We start from the raw sequence: 25,615 nt of genomic DNA, 5'->3' as shown, positions 1-25,615 counted from the left end.
ACTATATCCACTGCTACCCCTGCATCTAATGATCTGGTGATCTGATCGTAAAAGGCCACCAGGTTGGTTTGACAGGACCTGCCACTGATGAACCCGTGTTGGTTGCCCCTAAGCATGCAGTCTCCTGCTGGCCCCTCTTGGATGTGTGCCAGCATAATTTTCTTGAACAGCTTGCCCAGGATCGAGGTGAGACTAACCGGCCTATAGTTTCCCTAGTCTGTATTTCCTTCACTTGTTAATGAGAATGTTGTGGGGGAGAATGTCAAAAGCCTTGCTAAAGTCCAGCTATATCACATCCACTGGCCTCCCTTCATCCACAGAGCCTGTCACCTTGTCATAGAAGAAAATCAGGGTGGTCAGGTATGACTTGGTCTTGGTGAATCCATGCTGGCTGTTCCTGATCACCTTGTTCTCATCGCTTCTCAGCCTTTTGGCTCAGATCAAGTGTGTATTCCTTGAGGACCTGGTCCACAGTCTTCCCAGGTATCTTGACTAGTCTGTAATTCCCCATATCTTTCTTCTTCTCTTTCTTAAAGGTGGACACTATACTTTCCCTTTTCCAATCATCCAGGACCTCACCTGACCTCTGCAAGTTCACAAAGAAGATAGCCGTGACTCTGAAATTACCATAGCCAATTCCTTAGGCACCTCAGGGTTCATCCCATCCAGCCCTGCAACTTGAAAACATCTAATTTCTCTAAGTACTTCCCAGCTTTTTCTTCCACTCATCATCTGGTAGCTGGCCCTATTTGTGAAGGCTGAAGTAAAAAAGGTCCAGCATCATTCACAATAGACTGTCATCCACATTTCATAAGGTCTCTCTGATCTTCCTCTTTCTCTTGACACTTGCAAAATCCCTTTTTATTGCCTTTGATGCCCTTTGCCAGCTACATCTCGAAGTGTGCCTTGGCCATCCTAATTTTGTCTCTGCACGCCCATGCGATACTATTATACCCTTTCCCAGTATTATGACCGAGTTTCCACTTTTTATAGGAGTCCTTTTTGAGTTTCAACTCACTGAAGAAATTGCTATCTAGTCAAGCTAGTTTCCTGTTGCATTTCCCTTTCTTTTGTCTCATTGGGATAGCTCGCTCCCGCACCCTTAAGATGGCCTCCTTACAGTACAGCCAGTTCTCCTGGACTCCTTTACCCCTGAGACTTGCCTCTCAGGGGATGCTGCCCAGTGCCCACCAGTTCCCTGAGCTTGCCAAGTCTGCATGTCTGAAGCCTGGCGTCCTTATGCTGCTGCTCTCCTCCTCCCCTCCTTTACGATCTTGATCTCTATCATTTCATAGTCACTGGCTGCATCTGCATGAGATACTGACTGCATAGTAGCCTGAAACTACTGTGCAGTAGCATTGCATGACAACAACCGTGACACAATGTTACTGCGCAGTCGTGTTAAGCTACTGCTCAGTGATGTCACAGAAAAGGTATTTGTTGGTGCTACTGCGCAGTTTGACCTCTATGCATTTGACATACTGCTTTACAGTTAAGCCGACTTCAGTTTGCAGAACAGAAATATACTCATGGCACTGTAAACATTTATAATGCCACTCTAAATATTTATGTAAAGGAAAGCCATAATTTCACTGTGTTCACTTCATCTCTTCCCAAGAGCGTACTTGATAAATATAGCTTTTTCTTAAAGAGCACACTGTATAATGTATGCCAGGCAGACACGCATGACAGAACAAGAATTAGCTCAAGAAAAATAGTTAAGGAACGTTTGTTAAAATGTTTTCTTTTCAGGCCTCAGATCTGGCACCCTTATAAATTGATAAATAGACTCTTGTGGATTTAAATATTTATTCTATAAAGCATTCCATCATCGAGACGTTAATACATGAAATTAAAAATATGAGGCGTTTTTGCATTTCCTCTACTGGTTGCAAAGCAGCAGTAAAAATTTTAAATAAAATAAAGTAAAAGAGACAACAGGAGCCATGATGATTCTAGTTATAGTACACAGCTGCCTAGTTATAGCACACAGGATAAGCTACATAACTGCCATTCCCCACCAGGACAACCCCCAAATCTTTGTGAGCAATGGCACTGGCAGTGAGGGACATACAAGCAGAAGTACAGCCACTGACAGAACATCTACAAGCAGTGTCCAAGGACAACAGAACATGGGCTATTTTAAAAAGTACACAAGTACTACCATAGAAAATGAGGGTTGGAAGGGACCTCAGGAGGCCATCTAGTCCAACCCCCTGCTCAAGGCAGGACCAGCCCCAACTAGATCATCCCAGCCAAAGTTTTGTCAAGCCAGGTCTTAAAAACTTCCAAGGATGGAGAGTTCACAACCTCTCTAGGTAACCTGTTCCAGTGTTTTACTACTCTCCTACCAAAGAGAAAGTTTTTTTCCTAATATCCAACTTAAACTTCCCTTGCTACAACTTGAGACCATTGCTCCTTGTTCTGTCATCTGCCAGCACTGAGAACAGCCCAGCTCCATCCTCTCTGGAGCCCCGCTTCACGGAGTTGAAGGCTGTTGTTCAATCCCCCCATAGTCTTCTCTCCTCCACACTAAATAAGCCCAGTTCCCTCAGCCCATCCTAATAAGTCATGTCCCCCAGCCCCCTCACCATTTCTGTTGCCCTATGGTGGACTCTTTCCAGTTCATCCACATCCTTTCTGTAGTGGGGGGCCCCAAAACTGAACACAGTACTCCAGATGTGGCCTCACCAGTGCCAAATGGAAGGGAACAATTACTCCCCTCAGTCTGCTGGCAATGCTCCTACTAATGCAGCCCAGTATGCCATTAGCCATCTGTGCAACAAAGGCACAATGTTGACTCATTATTATTGTAAGCTCTAAGTCCTTTACTGCAGAGCTGCTGCCCAGCCAGTCAGCCCCCAGCCTGTCACAGTCCAAGGGATTCTTCTGTCCGAAGTGCAGGACTTTGAACTTCTTCTTACTGACCTCATGAGATTTATTTTGGCCCAATCGTCCAATTTGTCAAGGACTCTTTGAATCCTAGCCCTACCCTCCATCATATCTATTACTCCCCCCAGCTTGGTGTCTTCTGCAAACTTGCTGAGTGTGCAGTCTATGCCACCTTCCAGGTCACTGATGAAAAGACTGAACAAAAGCAGCCCTAAGACCAACTCCTGGGACACTCCACTTGATATCAACTGCCAACTAGACATCGAGCCATTGATTACTACTCTCTGAGCCTGCTGATCCAGCCAGTTTTCTATCCAACTTACAATCCATTCATCCAACCCATACTTCCTTAGCTTGCCTGCAAGAATGTTGTCGCAGACTGTATGAAAAGCCTTGCTAAAGTTAAGGTATATCAGGTCTCTCCTCACTGCTCTCCCCACATGCACAGAGCCAGTCATCTCATCACAGAAAGCAATCAGGTTGGTCAGGCATGACCTGCCCTTAGTGAATCCATGCTGACTGTTCCTGATCCCTTTCTTCTTCTCCAAGTCCTTAGAAATGTATTCCTTGAGGACCTGCTCCATGATTTTTCCAGGGACTGAGGTGAGACTGACTGTTTTTCAGTCTTTATTTTCATTCAGATCTCTCTGATAGTATTAATATTTTCTGTATTTAAAGGAAAAAGAGGTTCAGGCCCCATGTAAATTCAATACAATTCAGGGACTTAACATTCTTACAGTCCATGTCAAGTTTAGACAACATTGGGCCATTAAAATATTGCCACAGAAAGTGGTGGCAATTCTGGGCTGACATCAACCTTGCTTCTCTTGCAGACACAGTAAGCAGTCCTGTGATGTTCGAATAAGTGCCTCCCCAGTCAGACAGCAGAAAAGGACAAGATTTGTGATAAAAATCCACAGGGGCAACATCTCAGGTTTATCAACTACAAAGAAATCCTACGTCTACAAGCTCTGAAATATAGTTTGCGCTCCTGATATCAGACATTTAAAACTATGAGGGCCTAGGGTGAACAAAGCCTAGGTGGATCCAACAGCTTGACAGCCAGTCAGAACAACAAACGGACTAGATACCCAGTATCTTGTTTAAATATGAAAGGTGGCAGGGTAAATATGCACCTTTACAGACTAACTAAAGATCTATATATATAGATCACAAGTTTCTGTGAACCCAAGTTCACTTCATCAAGATGCCATGAAAGGGGAAAAAAAGCAGAGTGTAAGACGGAGAGGGAAATTAGGATATAAAAGAGAGTGGGGGAGGCAAGAGGGGGACAGTGCTGGGAGGGAGAAAGCAGGCGAGTAGAAAACCCACAGAAACAAAGGGGGTCACAAAAGCAAATCCAGGTAATGAGATAAGAATCCAAAGTCCCTGTTTAAACCATACTTAACAGAGTCAAGCATGCGGATGATTTCTTGTTCCACAATTTCCCATTCAAACTAGTTTTTAATGTTTTTTTGCCTGAGAAAAGCAATCTGATGAAGTGAACTTGGATTTGTGAAAGCTTATACTCTTTCTATACACTTAGTCTATAAAGATGAATATGTGCCCTGCCTCTTGACTGACTTTAGACTAACATGGCTAACTACTTCTCTTTAAATATGAAAGACAGACCTTTATTCCATTCAAGACTAGGATTTGCCAAATTGACAAGGGCAGTAGGAACAGCCACCTTGTTATCTCCCACTGTTAACCTTGTCAGGAAGGTATCCCAGAAACATACCAAACAAATCATTAGTTAGTAGGAGTGCCAAATAATATAACTGGCTAGTTGAAGACTAAAGCTAAAATTAAAGGAGTCTGCTCTGTAAATACAGATATGACGGGATCAAATAATGTTTTGGAGCAGTATCTGTAAGAGGTCTCAACTGTTTCAGTTCTCAAAGCAAGAGGGCAGTCTCCACATCGGATATTGTATAAACCACTCTAACCAATTTCTTCTGGAGCCTTTAAAGACCTGGGATAAGGCTTAAGTGTAACCCCCTTGTATTGCAGGACAGCATTTTCCAAAATGCATCCATCTTAGGAAGGTCAGTGAGACAGTCACGAGTATGTGCATGTATATGCACATGGCCCCAGGCAGCCTGGAGACCAGCTCCGGCCCTGTGGCCCTCCCCCAGCTCCTCCACGACCCAGCGCTGCAGGGAACAGTGGGGCCAGGAAGCTGCCCGCCTCTGTGAGCTCCATGCTGCCTCCATCCCCTATGCACAACCCTGTACTGCCACCACCGCTGCAGCCATGCAGGCAGGGGACACCTCGCCAGGACAGTGCAGAGTTCGCAGCGGCAGGCAGCCTCTGGCACAGCTCTGCTGTTCTTTGTAGTGCTGGGTTGCACACGCCAGGCTGCGGAGGCACTGGGGGAGGGCAGTAGGGTGGAAACTTGTAGCAGGTAGTGCACAGCCCCTGCTCTGCGCACAGATCTGGGGGGAGCGGGTCCCCCCTGGCCTCCCCAAATGCACAGCCTGTTCCCTGTGGTGGGGAGCAGTCTGCCCAAGCCCGCCACAGGCAGGCAGCAGGGGGGCAGCCGGGCTCTACTCTGCTGCAGCTGCCACCACCTCCTGCCAGGGACAGGGGCCTGTGGACCTAGGTCATAGATTGTAAGGAGCGGAAGGGAACTTGTAGATCATTGGGTTCGGTCCCCCTGCACTAGGCAGGAAAAGACAACTGGAGTCAAGTGACCCCAGTGAGGTGACTGTTCAGTCTCCTTTTGAAGATTTCCAGGGTAGGTAACTGGAGGGAGTTTATTCCAGTCTGGACACCCTGACTGTGAAGGAGTTTTTCCTGCAATTGAGCCTGAAGAGGCCTTCCAGGAGTTTGTATCCATTGGTCCTGGTCATCCCTAGGGGTGCCCTGATGAACAACTGTTCACTGAGTTCTTGATGTGATGTAGCAGTAAGTCGCTACCAAGTCCCCTCTCAGCCTTCTCTTCTATAGGCTGAAGAGGCCCAAGTCCCTCAGCCTTGCCTTGTATGGCTTGTCTTGCAAGTCCCTGATCATACGGGTGGCTCTTCTCTGGACCCTCTCAAGTCTTTCCATGTCCTTGTTGAAGTTCGAAGAAGGAGATGAGATCAGTAAGACAAGACCTACCCATGACAAAGATATGCTGGCTGTCATTCAGAATCTTACCCTCAACAAGCATATTGCACACAGATTCTTTAATGAGTTTTTCCAGGATTTTCCCCGGGATAGAGGTTAGGCTGACTGGCCTATAGTTGCCAGGGTCCTCCCTTTTCCCCTTCTTGAAAATGGGCTCAAGGTTGGCCCTCTTCCAATCCTCAGGGATTTCCCCTGTGCACCACAATTTCTGAAATGGTTTTGCCAGGGGTTCTGCAATGACCTCAGCCAGCTCCTTCAGCACTCTCGGGTGAAGTCCATCTGGTCCTGCTGACTTACGAACGTCTAGCTTTCTAGTTGGTATTGCACCAGCTCAGCATCCACAGTGGGAAGGCTATCATTCCCCATGTTCCCTGTGATCCTTATCTCGCTTGTCTTTCCCCTTGGTCCAATGAAATACCAAAGTAAAGTGGGCATTCAGGAGTTTAGTTTTTTCCAGAGTGTCTGATACCAGCTGTCCAAGGTGTTAATCAGGGACCCCATGCTTTCATTTATTTTTCTTCTGCTCCCTACATACCTAAAGGACTTCTTATTGTCCTTGACTCCCTTGGCTAACTCAAACTCAGTCGCCACATTTGTATGCTTATATGTATATATTGTGATTTTAACAGTTTTCTTTATAAGGTTTTCATTTGTTGTTCATTTTTTATTGTATTTGTTATTGTAGCAAAAAGATACAGTTGGACATTTTTTATTCCTTATTCTTCACTGAGGAAAGTTATCCCAAGTGTGCCAAGTATCCCACGCTAGGTGCTGGGGGGTGCGTGTGTGTTGAGCATTTGGTATTGCATAATCCTTACATAAGCACTAAAACCTGTCTTCCCACCAAGAAAAAGTTCCACATACCTTTTCAACAAAATGAAGTAAAGTGATTGGAAGAGAGTCACAGAGGGGATTTTTTGTTTTGTTTTTAATCAGATTTCTCCAACCATGCCTCCTAGCATGTTTAAATCACACGCACCTCAAGTAAAGCCTACTGAACAGCTGTTTTCTTAAGGGGCAGGGGAAGATGACTGCATCATACAGTTCAAGAGCTGGGCAGTAGCAGACTCCCAATTTTAGTCTTCAATTTCAGTAAAAATATCCCCCCCAGATGCTCTTCAGAGAGGTTTCTAGCATCCCCAGAAGCCTTATATTTTTCATTCTTAACTTGTATTCCAACATCTCATTTTTATGGAAATTTCTTTGGCACATCCTGTTACTGCATTACTATTGGTTCACTGGAGGATTTAGACCGAAGAACTTCCATTCCATTCACCATTAAGTGTAAGCATCAATGTTCAAAATTTCAATTCATCATATTAAGTTTTGAAATGGTATTACTCGGGGTGAGGTGAGCTGAATGAAAGGGTATTAAAAAATAAATAAATCAAGAAATATGAAGTTGAATCCATCGCAAAAGTCCTTAGGATGCTAAAATGACTGCTGTGCTCTTACTCAGCTCTAGGCCAAACTGGAAAAAAAAGAAAATGTTTCTGGTAATGTTCTTCCAGAGACCTATAAAACATGAACAGTCATAAGATATGTATTCATCTTTTGCAACACACTTCTTTTAGCCTCTAGATTTTCAACCTAAATGGCAAGATCCCCAGGAAAGTCATGAGCAGGTTCAAGCTATTGCAACCTCCTCAGCCTGGTTTTCCTAGCTGAAAGGAGCCTTGAAATTTGGAAAGAATATCCCAAACCTTTTGAGTGGAACATGGAGTCATGATGTGTAAAAGACTCGGAAATTTCTCGATAAAAAGTTAACCTGAAACCAACTTTTGCTGTACAAAAAGCCATCAAAGCTTGAGAATTGTCTATGTTGATAACAGAAGTGAAAGAATGTCCATAACCATATGAAAGTAGGTACAGCCATCACAACAGCTCAAAGTACAGGGAACACTTAAAATCTATTCAACTTTTAAGTTTCAAATACAGCCAATTTTTCCAGATTTAAAGGACTGTGCATAAGATTGAATCTTTCTATAAAAAAAATAATGCAACTTTTATACCAAATCTTTTTATTCATGGAGGAAATAGATTTGAAGACAGGCGAATAATGTGGAATCACTAATTTTCATTAAAACTTCATCAGGTCATGGCAATACTTCCCCATTTATCATTTCACAGCAACCGCATTTCTCAATTATACCTCACTTACAGGTATATGATCCTGACAAAAAGACAGACACACCAGATCAATCCACACCCTGAAACTATTTTGGTAATTCACTAAGTTTTAAAAGAAAAAAAATCAAATCCAATACCTGCAGGGTTTTTTTTCTTTTCATTTTTCTCTTGACTCTCTAGATTTGAACACCTTTTTAAACTAGAAGTCGGCAAGCAAGTATAATAAAAGTCTGCACATACAGTTCATTTGGTCGCATAGACCTTTGAGATTATAGACAGACATTCAAAAAAAGCTGAGTTTGAACTGATTCAGTCTTTGTAGCTTAGTCTAATCTGCATAGATTGAACTGGTTGGCAAGTGAACTTTTTAATTCCAGAAATGCAGGCACATGCCTGCAGTGGCTCAGGCTAGAAGCTGGGAGGCGCTAGATTGAGCCCTCCCTTCCCTTCCGCAGAGCTGCAAGGCTGGAGGGAAGCTGACTGGGGGGGTGTGGCCAGGCCTTGGCAGGCCACTAAGTATGACTGGGAAGGGGTTTAAACCCCCACCCTTGGCTGCAGGGACCCCAGCCAGCATGTGCCTGGAGGGGAAGCAGCCTTTACCAGGCTTGTCCCCAAAGCCAGACACTGGCTGGGCAGCACCTCGGTGAACAGGGGCAGAGAGGGATTAAACTCCCGTCTCAGGCACAGGACCCCAGCCAGGGTCTGCCTAGCTTTCCCCTCTGCTTGCACGGTAGGAGGGCCTGGCCAGAGCTGGATGGGTGGGTGCCAGCTTTAGCCCTGCAGCTTCTGCCCAGTGCCTGGAGCTCTGGCTGCCTTCTGCCCACTTTGCTTGTGCAGCGCAATGAGCAGCCCCTGCGGGGAGGTGGGGACGGGTGGAAAGCAGTCAGAGCTCCATACGCTGGGCAGAAGCCATGGGCCTAAGGCTTCCACACACCCACCCAGACCTGTGTGGCAGTGGGAGCGGCAGCTGGAGGTGAGGGAAGCAGAAGAGCCCTGCCAGCCCCAGCCAGGACAGACTGTAGTGTGGCTGCAGGCGGCAGGTGGCTACTAAGCTCTGGACTCACTGGGGCCTCTGAGCCAGCCCGGGCAGCCCACTGCTTGACCATCCTGTGCGTCTACCCCCAGCGGCACCTACAGACTGGCCTAGCTCACTCCACAGTCCCCTGCCCCTCAGCTGCAGGAGAGGTGGGCAGATGGCAGCGCCATGGTGGCTGGCTCTGGCTATGCCCCTGCTGCTGGAGTGGGAAGGGGGGTGAATGCCTGATGAGCTGCTACACCCCAGCCAGACAGACCTCAGCTGCAGTCCCTTGGTGGGAGAGAGGAGGGGGGAAAAACCCTTCCCTGCTCCATTTCCCTCAGGGCTGTCTGGCCATGCCCCCACTCCCAGCTAGAAAGCAGAGGTAGGGCCAGCCCTGTTTTCTGGAGGGGAGAACACAGCCCAGGGCTGCAGAGCAAGCTGGGGGACTCCTGATCAACTTAAACCAGGAAGGGGTCTGGGACAGAAGTTGCATAAAGTTTCACTTAAGCCCCCCATGGCCTAATGGATAAGGCACTGGCCTCCTCAGTCAGGAATTGTGGGTTTGAGCCCCATCTGGGGTAGATGGTCACAAACTTACAGACAGCAGATTTAGGCTAGATATCAGGAAAAACTTATTCAGGGTAAGGGTGGCCAAAATTTGGCATAGGCTTCCAAGGAACCTAGTGCTCTCCCCTACCTTGAGGGTCTTTAAGAGACAGCTGGATAGGCATCTGGCTGGGGTCATCCTGCCCAGGAAATGTGATGATCTGTTGAGGTCCCTTCTGACTCTAGCATCTATGAAAGTGGTTTGACCCAGATCAGTTAAGCTTGATACTACGTTCAACCAGGTCTATCTTAAATCAGTTTCGGCCATTTTGAAACTGGTTTATGTACACTAAACTTGTGTTCTGGTACAGGTTTAAACCGGTTTATGTGCAACTTCTGTCCCAAGCCTGAAAGGTTTTAAATAACTATGGCTGGTTAGGAGAAGTGTTCTTGCCCTATTAAACATCATAGGCTGCTTGAATGCGTATCACATATTTTACCAATCTGATCCTATGGTCCATGGAGGAAGGATTGCTCAAATGTCATTGGAACAAGACTGAGATGCCTGCTAGGCATGTGAATACCTCTCAAAGCTGCAAGTATTTTCTTCTGATATAATTACCCAGTAAGAGATAATAAAATGGAATGGATTATAAAAAAGTGTTAATTATGAATGAAAAAACAACTCAAAGAGGAACAGGCAGGGTAGTACCTGAAGGAAGAATAATCAGCCTATATTTGTCCCTCAGATCTTGAGATGTTATCTACAGGATGTAATGTATATGAAAGACTTGCACAGCAAGAGTCTCTTGGACCTCAAAGCTATTCATATAATCATAAGCTAATTAAAGATTTGAGCTTTAGGACTCTCCCCCCCACCCATCCCCATAAGCATATACCGAGAGAAACTGAAAAATTCCATACAAAGTCCTTTCCAGAAGGATTTCAGTCGTACTAGAAAGTCTTAAAATAGTTTCAGTTTATATTTGTCAGGCTGTTCCATCTTGAATTAATTTTATTAGAGGACTGCTTATTCTTGGCATCATTCAATTCACATTAATATTATGTCTATTAATTATGCAAGGATATAAGATACACAAGTACTGGCAACTGATGTAGTCAATTTATAGAAGTATACATCTTTTAAACTTAAATTCCATTATAATATCCTGGTGACAAGGAAAAAAAAGACTCAGGGAAAGTTTTCCTTAGTTTATCACAAATCTTGTATCACCAGGGCAATTTTTTTTTTCTAATTCTAAGGTTTCATCTCTTTATCTAAACTGCTTTTATTTGAATTATTCTTGCTCAAATGGAAAAATGTTTGTTGTAGCATGTCTTCATTTGTTAAAAAATTCCCTTTATAAAATAAAGACTTGCTCTCTCTTGGGACTCACTTGACTTCAGATTTTCATGTTTCTCATGGTATGCTATGGGCAAAGTAGATGAAGAAAGTCTGGAAAATAGAAACATTTAAAAGGCTGACAAGAATCCCGCCCCCCACCCCATTTTCCTGTGCTTCTGTTAAGGTGAATATGAAAAATAAAACTGCACTGAAGAGAAAGTCCATTGTCATTTCAGCACTTGCATTAACTCCTAATTGGCTAATTAAACTATTTGATTTGAGCTACTTTCCCTACACCTTTTTTTGGGTCAGAGGTTGTATGTGCATGACAAAGCAAGACTTCTTCAGTAGCAGTGTATCAGCTGAAAAGCTAGGGTGAAAGAAGTGACATAGAGCTCAAATAAGACCAACATGGTGACAGGATCAAATGAATATTATGTACATCATAAACATGAAGGACATGGACTTGGAGTATGCAGCTATGCATGCTCTGGTTCAAATCAAAATCTAAATTTATTATCTCTACACAGTATAATTGATAATGGTCTTGGGAAAACCCCTAGAAGTGCATTTTTGGAGTCTTCTTGGTCTTTTTGTGCCATTGTCAGTCCTCATTTTATTTAACAAGCACTGATGCAATTGCAGTTAAAAGTTTACTAAGGCCTTTTGTTTCAAGTTAATAGGCATAAGCATTTAATTCTATTCTAACTGAGTATCTTGTAGAAACATGCAAACTTAGCAGTAATGTACTGGCACAGAGACAGAACAGCCTTAGGACATGGAAGTGCTGCCATTTATACATTGCAAACTATTCGTGAATTTTCTTCAAGAGCAGCTTCTTTAAATTACCATCCATTTGAAAACTTTGTCCTGTGAAATAAGCCGCATGAACACCCTGGCTTCAACGGCCTTTTTTTTTAAAAGCTTATCTGGGATTCAAATGGTCAACATCCAAATTGGAAAAAAGTATTTAAGCTTTTTAAGAAGGAACAATAGAAAACAAGCCTGGAACCATTTTGGAAATGCTGCCAGGAAGAGTCCAATTTCAATTATAAACGTGTTTGGCATAAGTTTGCTCTGGCACAAACGGGGTTTGCACCAGCCCGCACCAAAGGTGGATTTGCTCCATGGCAGTGAAGCTGATTTACATGCATGTGTTCATCAAAAAGAGTGACTGCGAGAAAGCGAAAAACCTCTGAAGTCTGAAAACTGCCACAGCCTTACAGAATGCTACAAATGTTGCCAAGAGAGTTTCTTTGGCTCCCACAAACTCTAAATCCTGCTCTGGAGAGATTCATTGGTATTTAGGGCAAATCCTGGCCATCAGCATCTACATTTTCACTTCAACAAAATTTTTTATTTTCCAGTTAAAAAAGAAAAAAAAAAAGCATAGTGACCAGATACAGAAAAGGTCTCAGGAAGAGCTCCATAACACAAAGCCAAAATTGAGATTAAAAACCTCCCTGTTCGGCAGCCACTCAACTTGAGGCGCATATGTTCTCTAGACACTTCCCTGTTGGTCCTGCAATTCCTTCCTGCTGCTTTGCTTTTGCACATAGCTGATCAGGGGCAGTTTTGGACAGATGCCTCAGCTTTATTAAAAGCCAGGCAGAGCTGTGCCTGCCTAGGTGGAGGGATTTCATACATCAGACTTTCCGTTCAAGAAAATTCAAACTTGCATCTCCCAGCTTCCTAATTATCTGGGTGGCTAGAGACAACAGCAAGGATAGGAGCACTCTTCACACCTCACAGCGTGCTGCCTGCTGAGAATCCAGACCAAAAGGCACTTGCGTGTTTCCATTCAAATTGTAAAGATGTTCAACACAATTCCTTTTTTGAATTCTGCTGATTAGAGCCAACAGCAAAATGTAGGCCTAACAATAGACACCACCACCATGATTTGGCCCTTTATAGTTAAGCAGTACAGAGCATAGGTCAGGGCTGGGCAAAATGTGGCCCGTGGGCTGAATGTGGCCCGCCAGGCCATTCCATCTGGCCCGCGAGACCCCTAAAAAAATTTATAAAATTAATATTTATCTGCCCCTGGCTGCCTGTCATGCGGCCCTCAGTGACTTGTCAAAACTCAGTAAGCAGCCCTCCGCCCAAAATAATTGCCTGCCCCTGGCTTAAGTCCTCTACTGGATCCAGCCCTTGTGCTTTTGTGCTCACTCAGTGGAGGGATTGGAGTAATTAGCGAGTCTAGTCTCCTCCTCCATTCCTACCTGAGCAGGTGAAATCTCTTTGCTTCACTGCATACATCTTAGGAGTTAGTCACTCAACCTACCCTGCTGTAGATTAAAGGCTTTTATAATTATTATTTTGGCTTCTGTAACTAATCGGAATATTTGATTCTGTTCCTCCTTATAGCAGCCCCATTGCATGCGAGTGAAAAGTGTCATCTTCCAGGTTTCTTAGGTCATTTCTAGGTCTTGTAACTTGTGCATTTTTGGTTAGAACTATACCGTGTCCAAAACTAAATGCAGTGCTTCAGTTCAGATACAAGCAACATCAAGTAGAACGATTTATTCCTCCCACACTTCAAAAGATTCTTTAAGGAAAAAACAAAGACAAAGATCTTAATAGGAACAGCTATCTTAAAGAAAAAACATGAATGTGTTAGACCAAACAAATCTGTCATGCAAAAATATTATGGTTTCCAATGTTCCACTGTCAAGCATGTTCCATCTCACAGTATTTAATCACATATGGAATTTGTTACATAATTTAATCCATTAGGTTCTTTTGATTAGTCCCCTTCAGCCCAGTTCTATAAATGCATATTTCAACATGCACCCAAAGGAGTCAATAAGTCATTCATCCCAATAACTTTTCCCCTATGTGACCATGCAGACCTGCTACTACAATACAGCCAGTGCATAGTATGAAATTGGAGAGCGGTTGTAGTCAGCTATAGTGCTAAAGCACATTTACCCTCTATAATACCCAGAACTCAACCTTTTTAAAGGACAAAAATCTTCCATTTTTGTGCTAAGTTGGTAGGGAGTGTTAATAGAAACTTGTGATGTGAGGGAAAATGCAGTTTCGAAATTGCCTGCTAAGGAGATAGTTGCTGTTTCAAAATGAGTAGTGGTCCTCTTCTACTTAAGACGTCTAGATTTCACTGAAGTGTCCATTTTGGCATGAAAGATTCCTCAGTGACTGGCCTAGAGCTACTGCACGTAGGATCACAGGAAAGCAGGGCTGGAAGGGATCTCATGAAGTCATCTGGTCTAGCCCCCTGCTTGGCACAGGGTCATCCCTGACTAAATGTCTCAGTCAAATGTCAGTCTAACCTGCCCTTGAAAATTTCCAAGGATAAAGTTTCCACAAAATCTCTTGGTAGCTTATGTCAATATTTAACCGCCCTCCCAGTCAGAAAGAGAGGGTAGATGGCTAGGTCCTGAGGGCAGCTTCAGGCTAGCTTTGTCCAGTCCGATGGACGGCTGCAGAGTGGCAGGCTGGGTCGGGCTGAGGCCCTGGTTCCAGGCTGTGGTCTGACAGTAGCTCAATGAGGACACCGCTCCTCTGGGAAGAAGGGAGCTTCAAGTTCTGGCCCTTGCTCCTAATGCTGTTTGTGCATTTTACATTAAATACTTATTGGATGGAATAAATCAGTAGCATATGGAGTAGGAGCCAGAACCCAGGGCACCCTCCCGTCAGGAAGAACCACCTCTTCGCTGGGTTACCAAGTCCAAATCCTTTTTGGTTTTTGTCTGAAAAAATATGCTGCATAAAACCTTTTTGAAAAGCTTGAAAATGGAGGGAAAGGGGTAGACACCATGACACAAACTCATGAGCCATAGCTCAACAGCAACAAGGCACACTAATATGGGCTCGAGTATGTGTACTCCTCCAGACCTGCCCCCAACAATTTCCTCATTTGTCAGACTCTGTCTTTTCAGCGGTGAAACAACTTAAGCATTTCTTAAGTTTCCCACTGTATGCAAGGAAGAGTAAGGGTTGAAAGCAGGGTCTTGAATAAAACAAATGGAGCCAAATAAAAGGATCAGCATTTACTTTGGTGCTCTGTCGGGCTTTGAAATTACTACAAATAAATATTTTAAATCAAATGCTAGGTAAATGAACCTTTCAGACTAGTGAGAACACAGATCTTTAATTGCTTAGAACAAATAATGGCATTGTTATAAAAGTCACAAAGATGCCTCTGAGCTAAGAGGACAGCTAGCCTCATGGTTACAAACTAAAGTATTATAGCTTGCAATGGATATAGGATCACAAGAAAGTAGAGCTGGAAGGGACCTCATAAGGTCATCTAGTCCAGCCCCCTGCTCCAGACAGGATCATCTGACTAAACCACCCCAGCTAAACCATCTGTTGGCAACATTTTTGGGCAGAGTGCCAAAAACACCTCCAACCTCGACTAGTAAGACTGTAGTGGGGGAGCTGCAAGGGGCCCGATCCTTGTTCTGGCAGCACAGCCCCAGCCCCTTCTCTGCCCTGAGGTGCACATGCACTTGCTGCTGGTAATGAGCTGGACTGGAGCTCTACAGACTCTGGTGCAGCCTCCTGGCTGCCTACCACAGCCAGCCTGGGCTCTGGGCAGGCCCCTGCCACTCACCGTGGAGCCCAGGCTGCTCACCACAGGTGATGGAGAAGATGCAAGGTGCATGTGCCAAGCAAAATGCCTTTGCATGCCACACACTGGAGCATCCACCAGGTGTTGCTGATCCCTGGTCTAAACTGCTCTTGAAAGTTTCCAAGGATGGAGATTATACAATTTCTTTAGGTAGCATGTTCCAATACTTCAGCACCATGATTGTTAGAAAATTCCTCTTAATCTCCAACCTAAATTTTTCCTGCTGCAGCTTGAGGCTGTTAGTCCTAGTCCCGTCCTCCACAGCCACAGAGAAAAGTTCATTTTCATCCTCTCTACAATCACCTCGCAGGTATTCTAAGACTATTATCAAATCCCTCCCCCAGTCTCCTCTTCTCCCAGCTATATAAACCCAGTTCTTTCAGCCTTTCTTCATAGGTCTTGCCTCTCAGGAGCCCAAAACAGGACACAGTACTCCAAGTGAGGCCTCACTAGTGCTGAACAGAGCAGAAGAATCACTTCCCTTGATTTGCAAGTGATACCTCCATTAATATTAACCAGTATGCTGTTGGCTTTTTTTCAACAAGAGCACACTGTTAGCTTATATTCAGTTTATGGTCCATTGCAACCCCTGGGCCTTTCGTTGTAAAACTGCAGCCTCAGTACTGCACCATTCCCCAGTCTGCATTTGTACATGCAACTATTCCAGCCAAGAGCATGACTTTGCACTTGTCCTTGTTGAATCTCATTAGACAGATTACAGATAATTTCTCCAGTCTATACAGGTCATTCTGGATCCTACCCTGTCCTCCAGTGTTTCCAACTCCAGCCAACTTGGTGTCATTTGCAAATTTGATAATCATGTACTTGATCCCATCATCCAAATCATTAATGAAGATATACTGATCAGTACTTTACCCAGTGCGAACCCCTAGGGAGCCTCACTTGATACCTCCTCCCAAATGCCATTACCTCTAGGGCTGCAGAAGAAAACTGCAACATGGCCCTGGAGTGACAACAAACCTTGAGAAACAACAGGCTCATGGATCTTGATGGATAATATTAATTCCCATCGGTTTTACAGACCAGTTTGTATTATGATATTGCTTTTGACATGCATAAAACCTTCCACAGAAAGAAAGGTTAACTAGCTACAATGGAGGATACAACGGAAGAAATTCTAAAAGTTAGTGCTACGCAGACAAAAGTAAAAAGTGGAACATTAGACATATCTGTGATTACAGGAGCTCAATTGATTGATAAGATACAACTAAATGATGTCTGATTCTCTGTTTCAAAACAAAGCATGTACATAATGCCATTTAATTAAAACCATACTAAAATGAGGAGAAAGCCCAGCTGAAGTAATTAGGAATTAGGAATTCCATGGGTAAGTCATTTCAGGTCATTAGGAGTCCATGCCATCACTCAGTTTTTCATATGCCAAATCGAAATAAAACAGATGCACCAAACTGAAACAAACCAAGCAAGGAGCAAGAGCACGACTCCATAAATACAGCCTAAAAGGTAGACTCTTAAAACCATATTAGCATAAACCATCTTAAGCTGCCTCTTCCAAGAAACTATGGTTATTTTTCTCTGCATCTCCCCGCAGCCTTTAAAATCTACTTGTTTTCTACCAGTTTGCTAAGAAGTAAGACATTTCTCGTACGTCCATGAAGCAGGTTTTCTGTTCTACATACAATGGGAAGGTATAAGGGACTGTGGTCCCTCGGTGGCTGGTTTTTCACTAGTGGTTTGTGCCAATATCTTTGTGGTTAACTCTCCTAAAAAAATTTCCCATTCAAAGTTACCAGCAGTTTTCACTCCAGTTTAGGCAAATTAAACTCAACTGGCCTGGGGGCAGTGTGTGTGTGGGGGGGAGGGCGGGGGGGCTCCCAACACTTAATGCCTTTTTGGAGTTTATAATCCAGACTGCCCCATAACATTCTGGAGCCTTGCCCCAAAGAACTCCAGCCAGGACAGCAACTTGGATGCACGGCAGTTCAAAGCACTGACATCCTGCACTGGCATTTGGTTAATATTAAACTGTAAATGAAGACACGCACAAGCTGAAAATGGTCTGTAACGCTGGGTACTTAGGCTGGGGTGGGGAAGAGCAGGGAAGGAGGCATAATTCCAGGTTAATCTTTGATTCATAGTTGCTGCTCTCAAGGTCATCCTGTAAAGGAAACATGAATCCAAGGGGTCTCCCCCCTTCCTCTCCCTTGAGCATGCTAGACCAGCTTAGAGCAGAAAGACTTACGCAGTTTTGCCCTCACTGTCCTGTTTGGTGGCACTGGCTCCCTTTTTGCCCAGCAGCGAAGCCACTTTCTCTGCATCGCCATTCTCCACAGCCTGCAGCAGCCGGTCATCATTTTTATTCCACTCGTTGGTCTGTGGCAAAAGAAAACAGGTGGAGAAATTGATCCTGGTGATCTCTCCAGGGTTCATCAACTCCCCCTGCCCACTCATTTACTATCTCTTAAAGGGAAAATAAAAAACAGTTAAAAAACCAAAACACTCGCTGCTTGCTTGTTGATGTTCGAGGTGCCTACCAGTAACTTAAAATGGATCATTTGTTGCATGTGTTCAAGGACTAGCAGTAGCTCAAGTCAGATCAGATGAATTTCTTTTAAACTACCAGGGCAACAAGCAGGCCTCTGCAATTTGTTACCTCAGTGCCAGGTAATCAGCCTGCAGCTTACTCCTGGAAGTCTACTGCTAATGTGGAAAATTCACTCTAACGCTATACGGCAAAAACAAATCCACTTGCTTCATTAATGTTCAATGAGGTTTGTGTGTGATCTCATCTGAATTCCTCTAGTTTCAATTTTTGTACGAGCACTATACTGGTCAACTGCTATAATTTTTTTTCCCAATATGCTATGCGAGACAGAAGTGTGATGCATGCTGTAACCTGACAGACACCCCTCCTCACATACCTGCAGGAACCTTAACAACAAGTAGGAGAGCCACAACAACAGGCTAAGAGGTATCCCTTTACAAATTGCAACCAAGTTTATTGTATTTTTATTGCCCTGATGCATGGTATTATCTAGCCCAGACAGATTCCAGCATGGAGCACTATCCCCCAACACACAGGCAGAGAGCCACCTTTTAACCAAAAAGAAACTTCCATCATTTCTCCCTCCCCAGTAAGCTCGCGAGCAAAAGGAGTCAGGACTCATGTTAGACTAAGATCCTACATAAAACCACAACATGCTACAGACATACTGAAAAATGGATGCGACAGAAGGCTGCTCAACCATGACAGTGAGCATATAAGCATGCCTGGATCTCTCAGTATAACTATGGGGGAGTTTTTTTGAAAGTCCACAATTCAAGCAATTTTTTTTAAGGTAATAGAAGAACTGGATCTGAAAGAGTTACCAGAGGTTGAAACACTGCAAGAAGAACAAGCAAATCGTATGGAACGAGGCAGTAGGTGAAGGAGGAAGTAGGAATGGTGACCAGGATGACCATTTTGGGGGAAGTCCAAAGTAGATTTATTTTGTTGGATGTATCATGTTCTCTACCACTGCCGATTTCACTCGACTGTCACCATCCACTTGGCGCAAACCAGCTGCCTCTCACCTAGTGCACAGGCACCCACTTCTTACTGCAGAGGACATTTACACAGAGAAAATGTACTGGGATCACTTACTATGAAGTAACATGTCATGGGTCCACACCCTCTGCAGTGCAAGTGTCTTGGTTAGTGGATCAAGTTATATTCTTAATATGCAGCACAGATACAGACCCTAGTTCCTGCAAACTCTAAATGCACTAGTTTTGTCAATTGTTCTGGTATCATCAACTTATAGGCATATTTGGGTACTATGGTCATGGGAGCCTGGCAAAGAGGCAGACTATCTGAAACAAATTTTTGATAAGGTTTTTTTGACAGGTATTTCCTGTTAATAATATCTCTTAATAACTCTATTATATGATTTTTTTAAAGTGGGGTTATCCTGTCCATGTGACAGTGCTTTCTCCCTATGTAGTTTCACAATTCACCTTGCTTATGCTTTATTTATTTTTTTCTAACAAAGTTGGGGGGGAGGGGGGGGGGAAGGATTTAAAGAAATTTAGAAGTACAACAGTAAACCTTCTGAAAACCTACAGGGAGACTCAGAGGCAGGGAAAGTACCTGCTCTCATTTTTGGAAAGCAATTTTACAAATTGGGAACAGTAAATATTAACACACAAAAGGCAGACAAAAAAAAGCTAACCTGAGATCTTTTCATGACCTGAAATAACCAGCACTAATTCTCCAATTGTTGGAAACTGAGCTATAGGAAAAAATTAAGACTTGCTGAAGACCTTTGGCAGAATGCAATACTTAGCAGTTTTATAATATAAATAGGAGGGCTGTCAATGAACCATGATTAACGCACACAATTAACGCATTCATTGTTATTCGTGTTAATTTTTTTAATGCGTTAATCACGTGTGTGGTTTTGGAGCCTGCGCCCAGGCTCCGCTCCGCTGCTGTCACCATGGCAGAGCCGGCGTCATGCAGAGCAGCGCCCAGCAGGCATGTCTGTGAAGAGGAAGGGCATGGGGAGGGGCAAGGGAAGGGGAGGGGGTAGCAGGGAAGGGGCAGTTTGAGGCCCCCACGGGGGGAGAGAGGCAGGGGCTGGGGTGAACTGGGCCTCGGGGCTGGGGCAAGCCATGGGATGGAGCTGCGAGTGGCTCATCCAGGAGTGTGTGTGTGTGTGGGGGGGGGGCTCCTGCCGCTGTCAGCACCCCAGGAGAGGCATATTTGGGTGCGAGGCCGAAGTGGGCTGCTCCTGTGTGCTGGGGCTCTGTGCCCTGATGCCTTTGCCCTGGGAGCCGCATCCCCTGCCTGCGTAGTGGCAGGAGGCACAGCATGGCATCGCATGACTCCCAGGACAATGGCAGCAGCCCACCTCTGCCTTGCGCATAAATCTGGGGGGCATGTGCCCCCTCATACCTGAGGGTATGCACAGAGGCAGAAGCAGCACCCCTACACCCCTGGATGAGCTGCCCACAGCTCTGTCCCACAACATGGCCCAGCCCTGGGGCCCCATTCACCCTAGCCCCTGCCCTACTCCCTCCCTCACTACAGGGACCTCGATCTGCCCTCCCCATGCCCCTTCCCCCCGCACACTTACCTGCTGGGCAGTCTGAATCTGTGTGCACCCCTCACTCCCAAGCCACATCCCCCCTAGCCCAGGTGCTGCCCCTCACTCCTGACCCACTGTACCCCACTCCTGCCAGGGTATGCAAAAACCCCTCTCCCCAGGCTCCAACCCCCCCCCACACATACCCACAGCCTCCCACACAAAGTGATAATTTTGCATAACTTATAATTTTTCTGCACATGATTTTGAGTGTTTAGCTGTGCAATTAAAATTGCAATTAATTGTGACTAATTTTTTTAATCGCACAACTAATCGCACTCAAAATTTTTAATTAGCCCTAATAAATAGCTGAGTCCTCCAGAACCAATTACAGATGGCTTTTAAATATTAACCTGTACCAAATAAATAAAAATCACGGAGTTATTGGATAAGCCAATAATTAATCAGAAGCATATCAGAAGGGACTAGAAAACCAATGCAATTCACAATTTAAGAAAACTGACTTGATCTCAGTTATTTTCCTGTCATGTACTAGGGACGGTATAACCGTAACAAAGCAGCTCTGGAGGTGAGGTCCATAATCACACCAGTCACTCAATCTACACCTTAGAGCTGTGATTCTCACCAGGGTGCCAGGGTATCCTGGGGGGCTTCCAGATCCTTTGAAGGGGAATACGAGGTGTGAGGAGATAAGCAAGATGTCATGAGATGAGCAGATAAACTAAGCAGATAATCCAAGCTCAGGCTTGTCCCTGCCTGGATGATCCTCTCACACTGTAATATACAAAATCACTTTTGAAATTGGATGCCACTCAGTTCATAAAAGTTATGGAGGGCTGCCTCTAGTCCACAAGGGTTGAGAACCACTGCCTTAGAGGAATCCAGCCGAGTCTTCAACTATGGCTCTGTATTTATCTAGTGTTGAAGTTATGCCTAGAGTTTTACCGGCACTGAACTGGTACCTCAGGAACATTTTAAATACAGGTTTATGTTACTATGTTTATATTAACAACAAAGTACATGGTCAACAACTCAGTAGAAAGGAGTTAAATCCTTGAAAAAGGAGAGGAATAGGCCTCAGTCAGTTTCCAATGACTTTCTTTGGTAACACAATGTAGGCCTATGCTCTGCTGAATAACACAATGCTTCTCCACGTATCCTATAAACCTGTGAGTCTACAGATTCCCTGGTTACCCAAGAACTATACAGTTTTTAACCTTGGCAAGTTACAATTAATGTGCTCCTCTCATAAGGACTTTGAGAGTACTTATTTGCATGAGATTAATACCTATGTCAAGATTAGGGTATTGACAAGTCTACTTTTCCATCCAAAAATAGAGAAAAACACCCAACTTTTCCGCCACAGGAAGAAAAAAAAATGTTAATTTTTCTTTATCGAGGAAAGGAGAAGAGTGATGTAGAATAGGAAAGTCTATATTTGGAGAGCATTAGAGAACCTTGCTTTCAGATAGCTAGTTCTGGTATTTAATTAATGTCTTTTCTTCTGATCACTGTAACTCAGGATGGCTAAAACAATGCACAGTTTCAGAGAATAGATCACACACCTAATCAGCTTGTATCAGCTCTGCCAATGATACGCTTCTGGGTTTTGCAGCTGCAACGTTCTTTTTAAAAAGGAAAGGGAAAAAAAGCCAACAAAACCACCAAAGAATTAAGAGGATTTCTTTCCAAAATATGTAGATTCGTTCTTTCCAAATTACTGAGAGAGAAAAAATGCATTAATTCCAACAGTAAATAGGAAGATATATATACATACACGTACACATACACCACCCCCCGCAGATGAAAATATCAAATCCTCTTTAAACCATTAAAAAAATTATGTCAACCAGGAGTGGCTGATTTCCAGGCAGCAGGGGAATACACACCATGCCAGCCAGAGTCTTGGGGGATGCTTGAGGCATAGGGCACAGACAGGCAGCCCCCCTTGGGCTTTCCTATGCCATGCAGGCAGCCTACCTAGTGAGTTCCCCGCCACCGCCCCCATGTACACAGCATACATGTGCCGCCTGGCTGCCTGCCCCTCCCAGCCACATATGCTGCCTGGCCCCTCTCCATACCAACCATGCAGGAAATACAACTCAACCCTGAACAGCACCTCCCTCCTTTCCCCACCACGTACCCACCTATAATCCAGCTCCTGCACAGCACCTATAGTCCGTCCCCTTCAGCTGCACACATAGAACAGGCAACCTGGCTCCCCACTGAATGCACAGCTCTGGCACCCCAAACACCTCCTATAGCTCCCCCCACCCCAGGAGTGGGGGCAAAAAGTAGAAACTGAAGAAGGGAGTTAGGGGGAGCCTGGAGAACTCAGCTGCTGCTGTGGCAGGAGCAATAGTGAAGAGGCATAGGGGAGGGTGCTGGCAGCAGCTAGGCAACCTATGGGCTATATTTGGCCTGCGGGCTACCAGTTTAATAGCCCTGATGTAGACAATAGTTTCTTCTCTGCACTACAGTGGCAATGAACTATTTGAACCTGCAGTTACGTAAAGCCCTGTTTTACTTTTGAACAAGATCAGAAAGGTATTAATCTAAATGAAGTTACAGAAATGCAAAACTCTAGAAATCTTGGTTCTGAGATGATACCTTTTATTAGACCAACTAAGCAATCGCAAAAAAATTACCTTTGTCTGCAAGCTTTCAGGCACATTACAGGTAACTTTTATGGGAATCAAAATATTTTCTTTGTAAATTGAGAGATGGTACACTTGTATTATGAAATACTGTTCACCTGAAACAGAGCTAGCCAAATCTACAGCATATCTTAGAGAACAATGTGCCATTATTTAAACTCCTTCAGTTTTGTCCTCCTCCCCATTATGTTCAAAATGATAAACACTCTTGGGTACATTCCAAAGGGTAAAAGTATGAGCAAGTACCAAAAGAAAGTTAACAAAAAAAAAACAAAAAACAACCAAACTTTCTGATCCCAAGATGGCACTTACCACCGCCTCCCCAAATATCCACCACTTCCCTTTATCAACCCCTTTCTTAATCCGGAGCCTATGAGCACAGAAGCCCTACATCAGTGGTTTTCAACCTGTGGTCCACGGACCCCTGGGGATCCACAGACTAAGGGCTCCATGAAAGATGAGTATAATCAATCAAAAGTATGCGAATACACTTACAATTCCAAGGGGTCTGCACCTCCATTCACAAATGTTTAGGGATCTGCAAATGAAAACACATGGAAAACCACTACCCAGAGAATACCCAGAAGTCACCACATCAAAGATTTGGCAAATTAGTGGAGACAGAAGTATAACGCCCTAACTTGGAAGACTGCTACTGTCCTTGTTCACATTCAAAACCAGGACCTGTACATCAACTGGTACCCTGAACAGACCATGGAAGACACGTCTTTGCGGCAAGTCCCTCCATCCCCTGCCATGGCTGAGGAACTAGGAATTTTGTCCTGTACCCAGACACTTGGGGAGAAGTGGGGGAAGCAGGAGGAAAAGAGTGAGAGGGGGGTAGAATGGTCCTCTGATGACTTCTACAGAAACCTCCTTTCTTCCCTCTCTTGGGATGCATTACTCTCACTTGCAATACAGAAATTAAGAAATAGCCACAAAAAAGTAGGCAGCCATCAGGTTGGGTGGGGAAACCAACTTGAGAACATGGCCTGGGCCTGAAAATTTCTGTGGCTGGCATTCTGAACAAAGACCAGTGTATCTTGTAGCATGTGTTTCTGAATCTCTTGAAGTCTGAACTCCATCTGAGATACTTTCAGGCATTTTTTTTAAACCAGGCTCATTACACTGATAACCAAGTCCTTTTAGAAGGCATTGGAGTAATCCAAACTGACAGTCATGGATGGACACAAACCTGAAGGAGACGGAAAGCATTTCTGGTAACTGTCAATGCCTGGCTATTCAGCAGTTAGGGATGCAATGAATTTAGCAACAACTGGCTGCTAAAACTTCCTCCATCCAGAGTTCAGACAGGTCCTCCAGCTTCTTCCCTGGATTGGAGCTCCCAATATTGTCTAGCTTGACTTTCACCCAACTGGCTCTCATCCACACTCAGTGCTCCATTAGATACCAGGCAAGGCTTTCTATTGCCCACCCTGGCCTAGAAGGTACAAGCTGGAACATTTTGCCTTGCTTCATTAAGTCAGAGAGAACCTACTTCTTTTACGGCTCTAACACCTCCATGTTGGCTTTTCATTAGTAGGGAGGGAACAAGATCAAGCCTGTAAGCCACAGCATTTAAATTCCTTTGTAGTTCGAGTCCTAAAGGGATGGGCTGAATGAGCCAGTTGATTTGTCTGCATCTTCAATATTTCAATGTGCCCAGACAAAAAGCATACCACTGAAGTAATAGGCTTAATTACAATACACAGGTTGGTTCCAAATAGCACTCTCCTGTTCAAGGAGGGCGTGGGAAAGCTGCAGAGGTTTGGATTCTGGTGCAATTTGCAGAAGTGGTCCAATATTGTAAGAAGTTTACATGTTGGTGGGTTTTTGCTCAAATATAGAGAGAAGCCCCAAGCTTCCTCCCTCTGCCAACAGCTCTACTACAGAGCCACACAGAGAGCCCACCACTCCAACCAGGCTCTACCCATAAACTGCCCCAACATTTCCCTGCCCCAAGGAGCCCTAGCTCTTAGTCCCATCCGCATCAACAGCCCCTGCCTCCATGCACCCTACTATGCCTCTGGATAGCCCATGACTTATCAAGGCCACTGTGCAAGATAGGTTGTGCTTACCACAGTCTTTTCATATAGGCAGTTACTGGGAGATACAGCAATTAAAGTGCTAGGAAAGATATCACAGGGAACAAAACAAAATCAAAAGTTGAAACATGAGGGCAGAGGGTGGGAGTTGCAGTAGTAGGGCAGGCAGGATGTCTTCCTCAGCACTGACACCCTTAAGCAG

At 44.4% G+C, this 25,615-nt stretch overlaps 1 protein-coding gene across 3 annotated transcripts in view; it reads right to left on the bottom strand.

Annotated features, from left to right (window-relative positions):
- The window catches only part of RAI14 (retinoic acid induced 14), a 125,096-nt gene that overhangs the window by 36,356 nt on the left and 63,125 nt on the right, over positions 1-25,615 (bottom strand). For all 3 annotated transcript variants that reach the window (XM_019531933.1, XM_019531932.1, XM_019531934.1), the window contains one exon: positions 17,867-17,997. In XM_019531933.1, the coding sequence (XP_019387478.1) occupies positions 17,867-17,997 (131 nt within the window). The remainder of the gene's footprint in view (positions 1-17,866; positions 17,998-25,615) is intronic.

This window comes from Crocodylus porosus, unplaced genomic scaffold (genome assembly GCF_001723895.1).
Source record: "Crocodylus porosus isolate Cpor-Errol unplaced genomic scaffold, CroPor_comp1, whole genome shotgun sequence".
Taxonomy (NCBI): domain Eukaryota; kingdom Metazoa; phylum Chordata; order Crocodylia; family Crocodylidae; genus Crocodylus; species Crocodylus porosus.
This window is presented reverse-complemented; position numbering and strand designations above follow the sequence as displayed.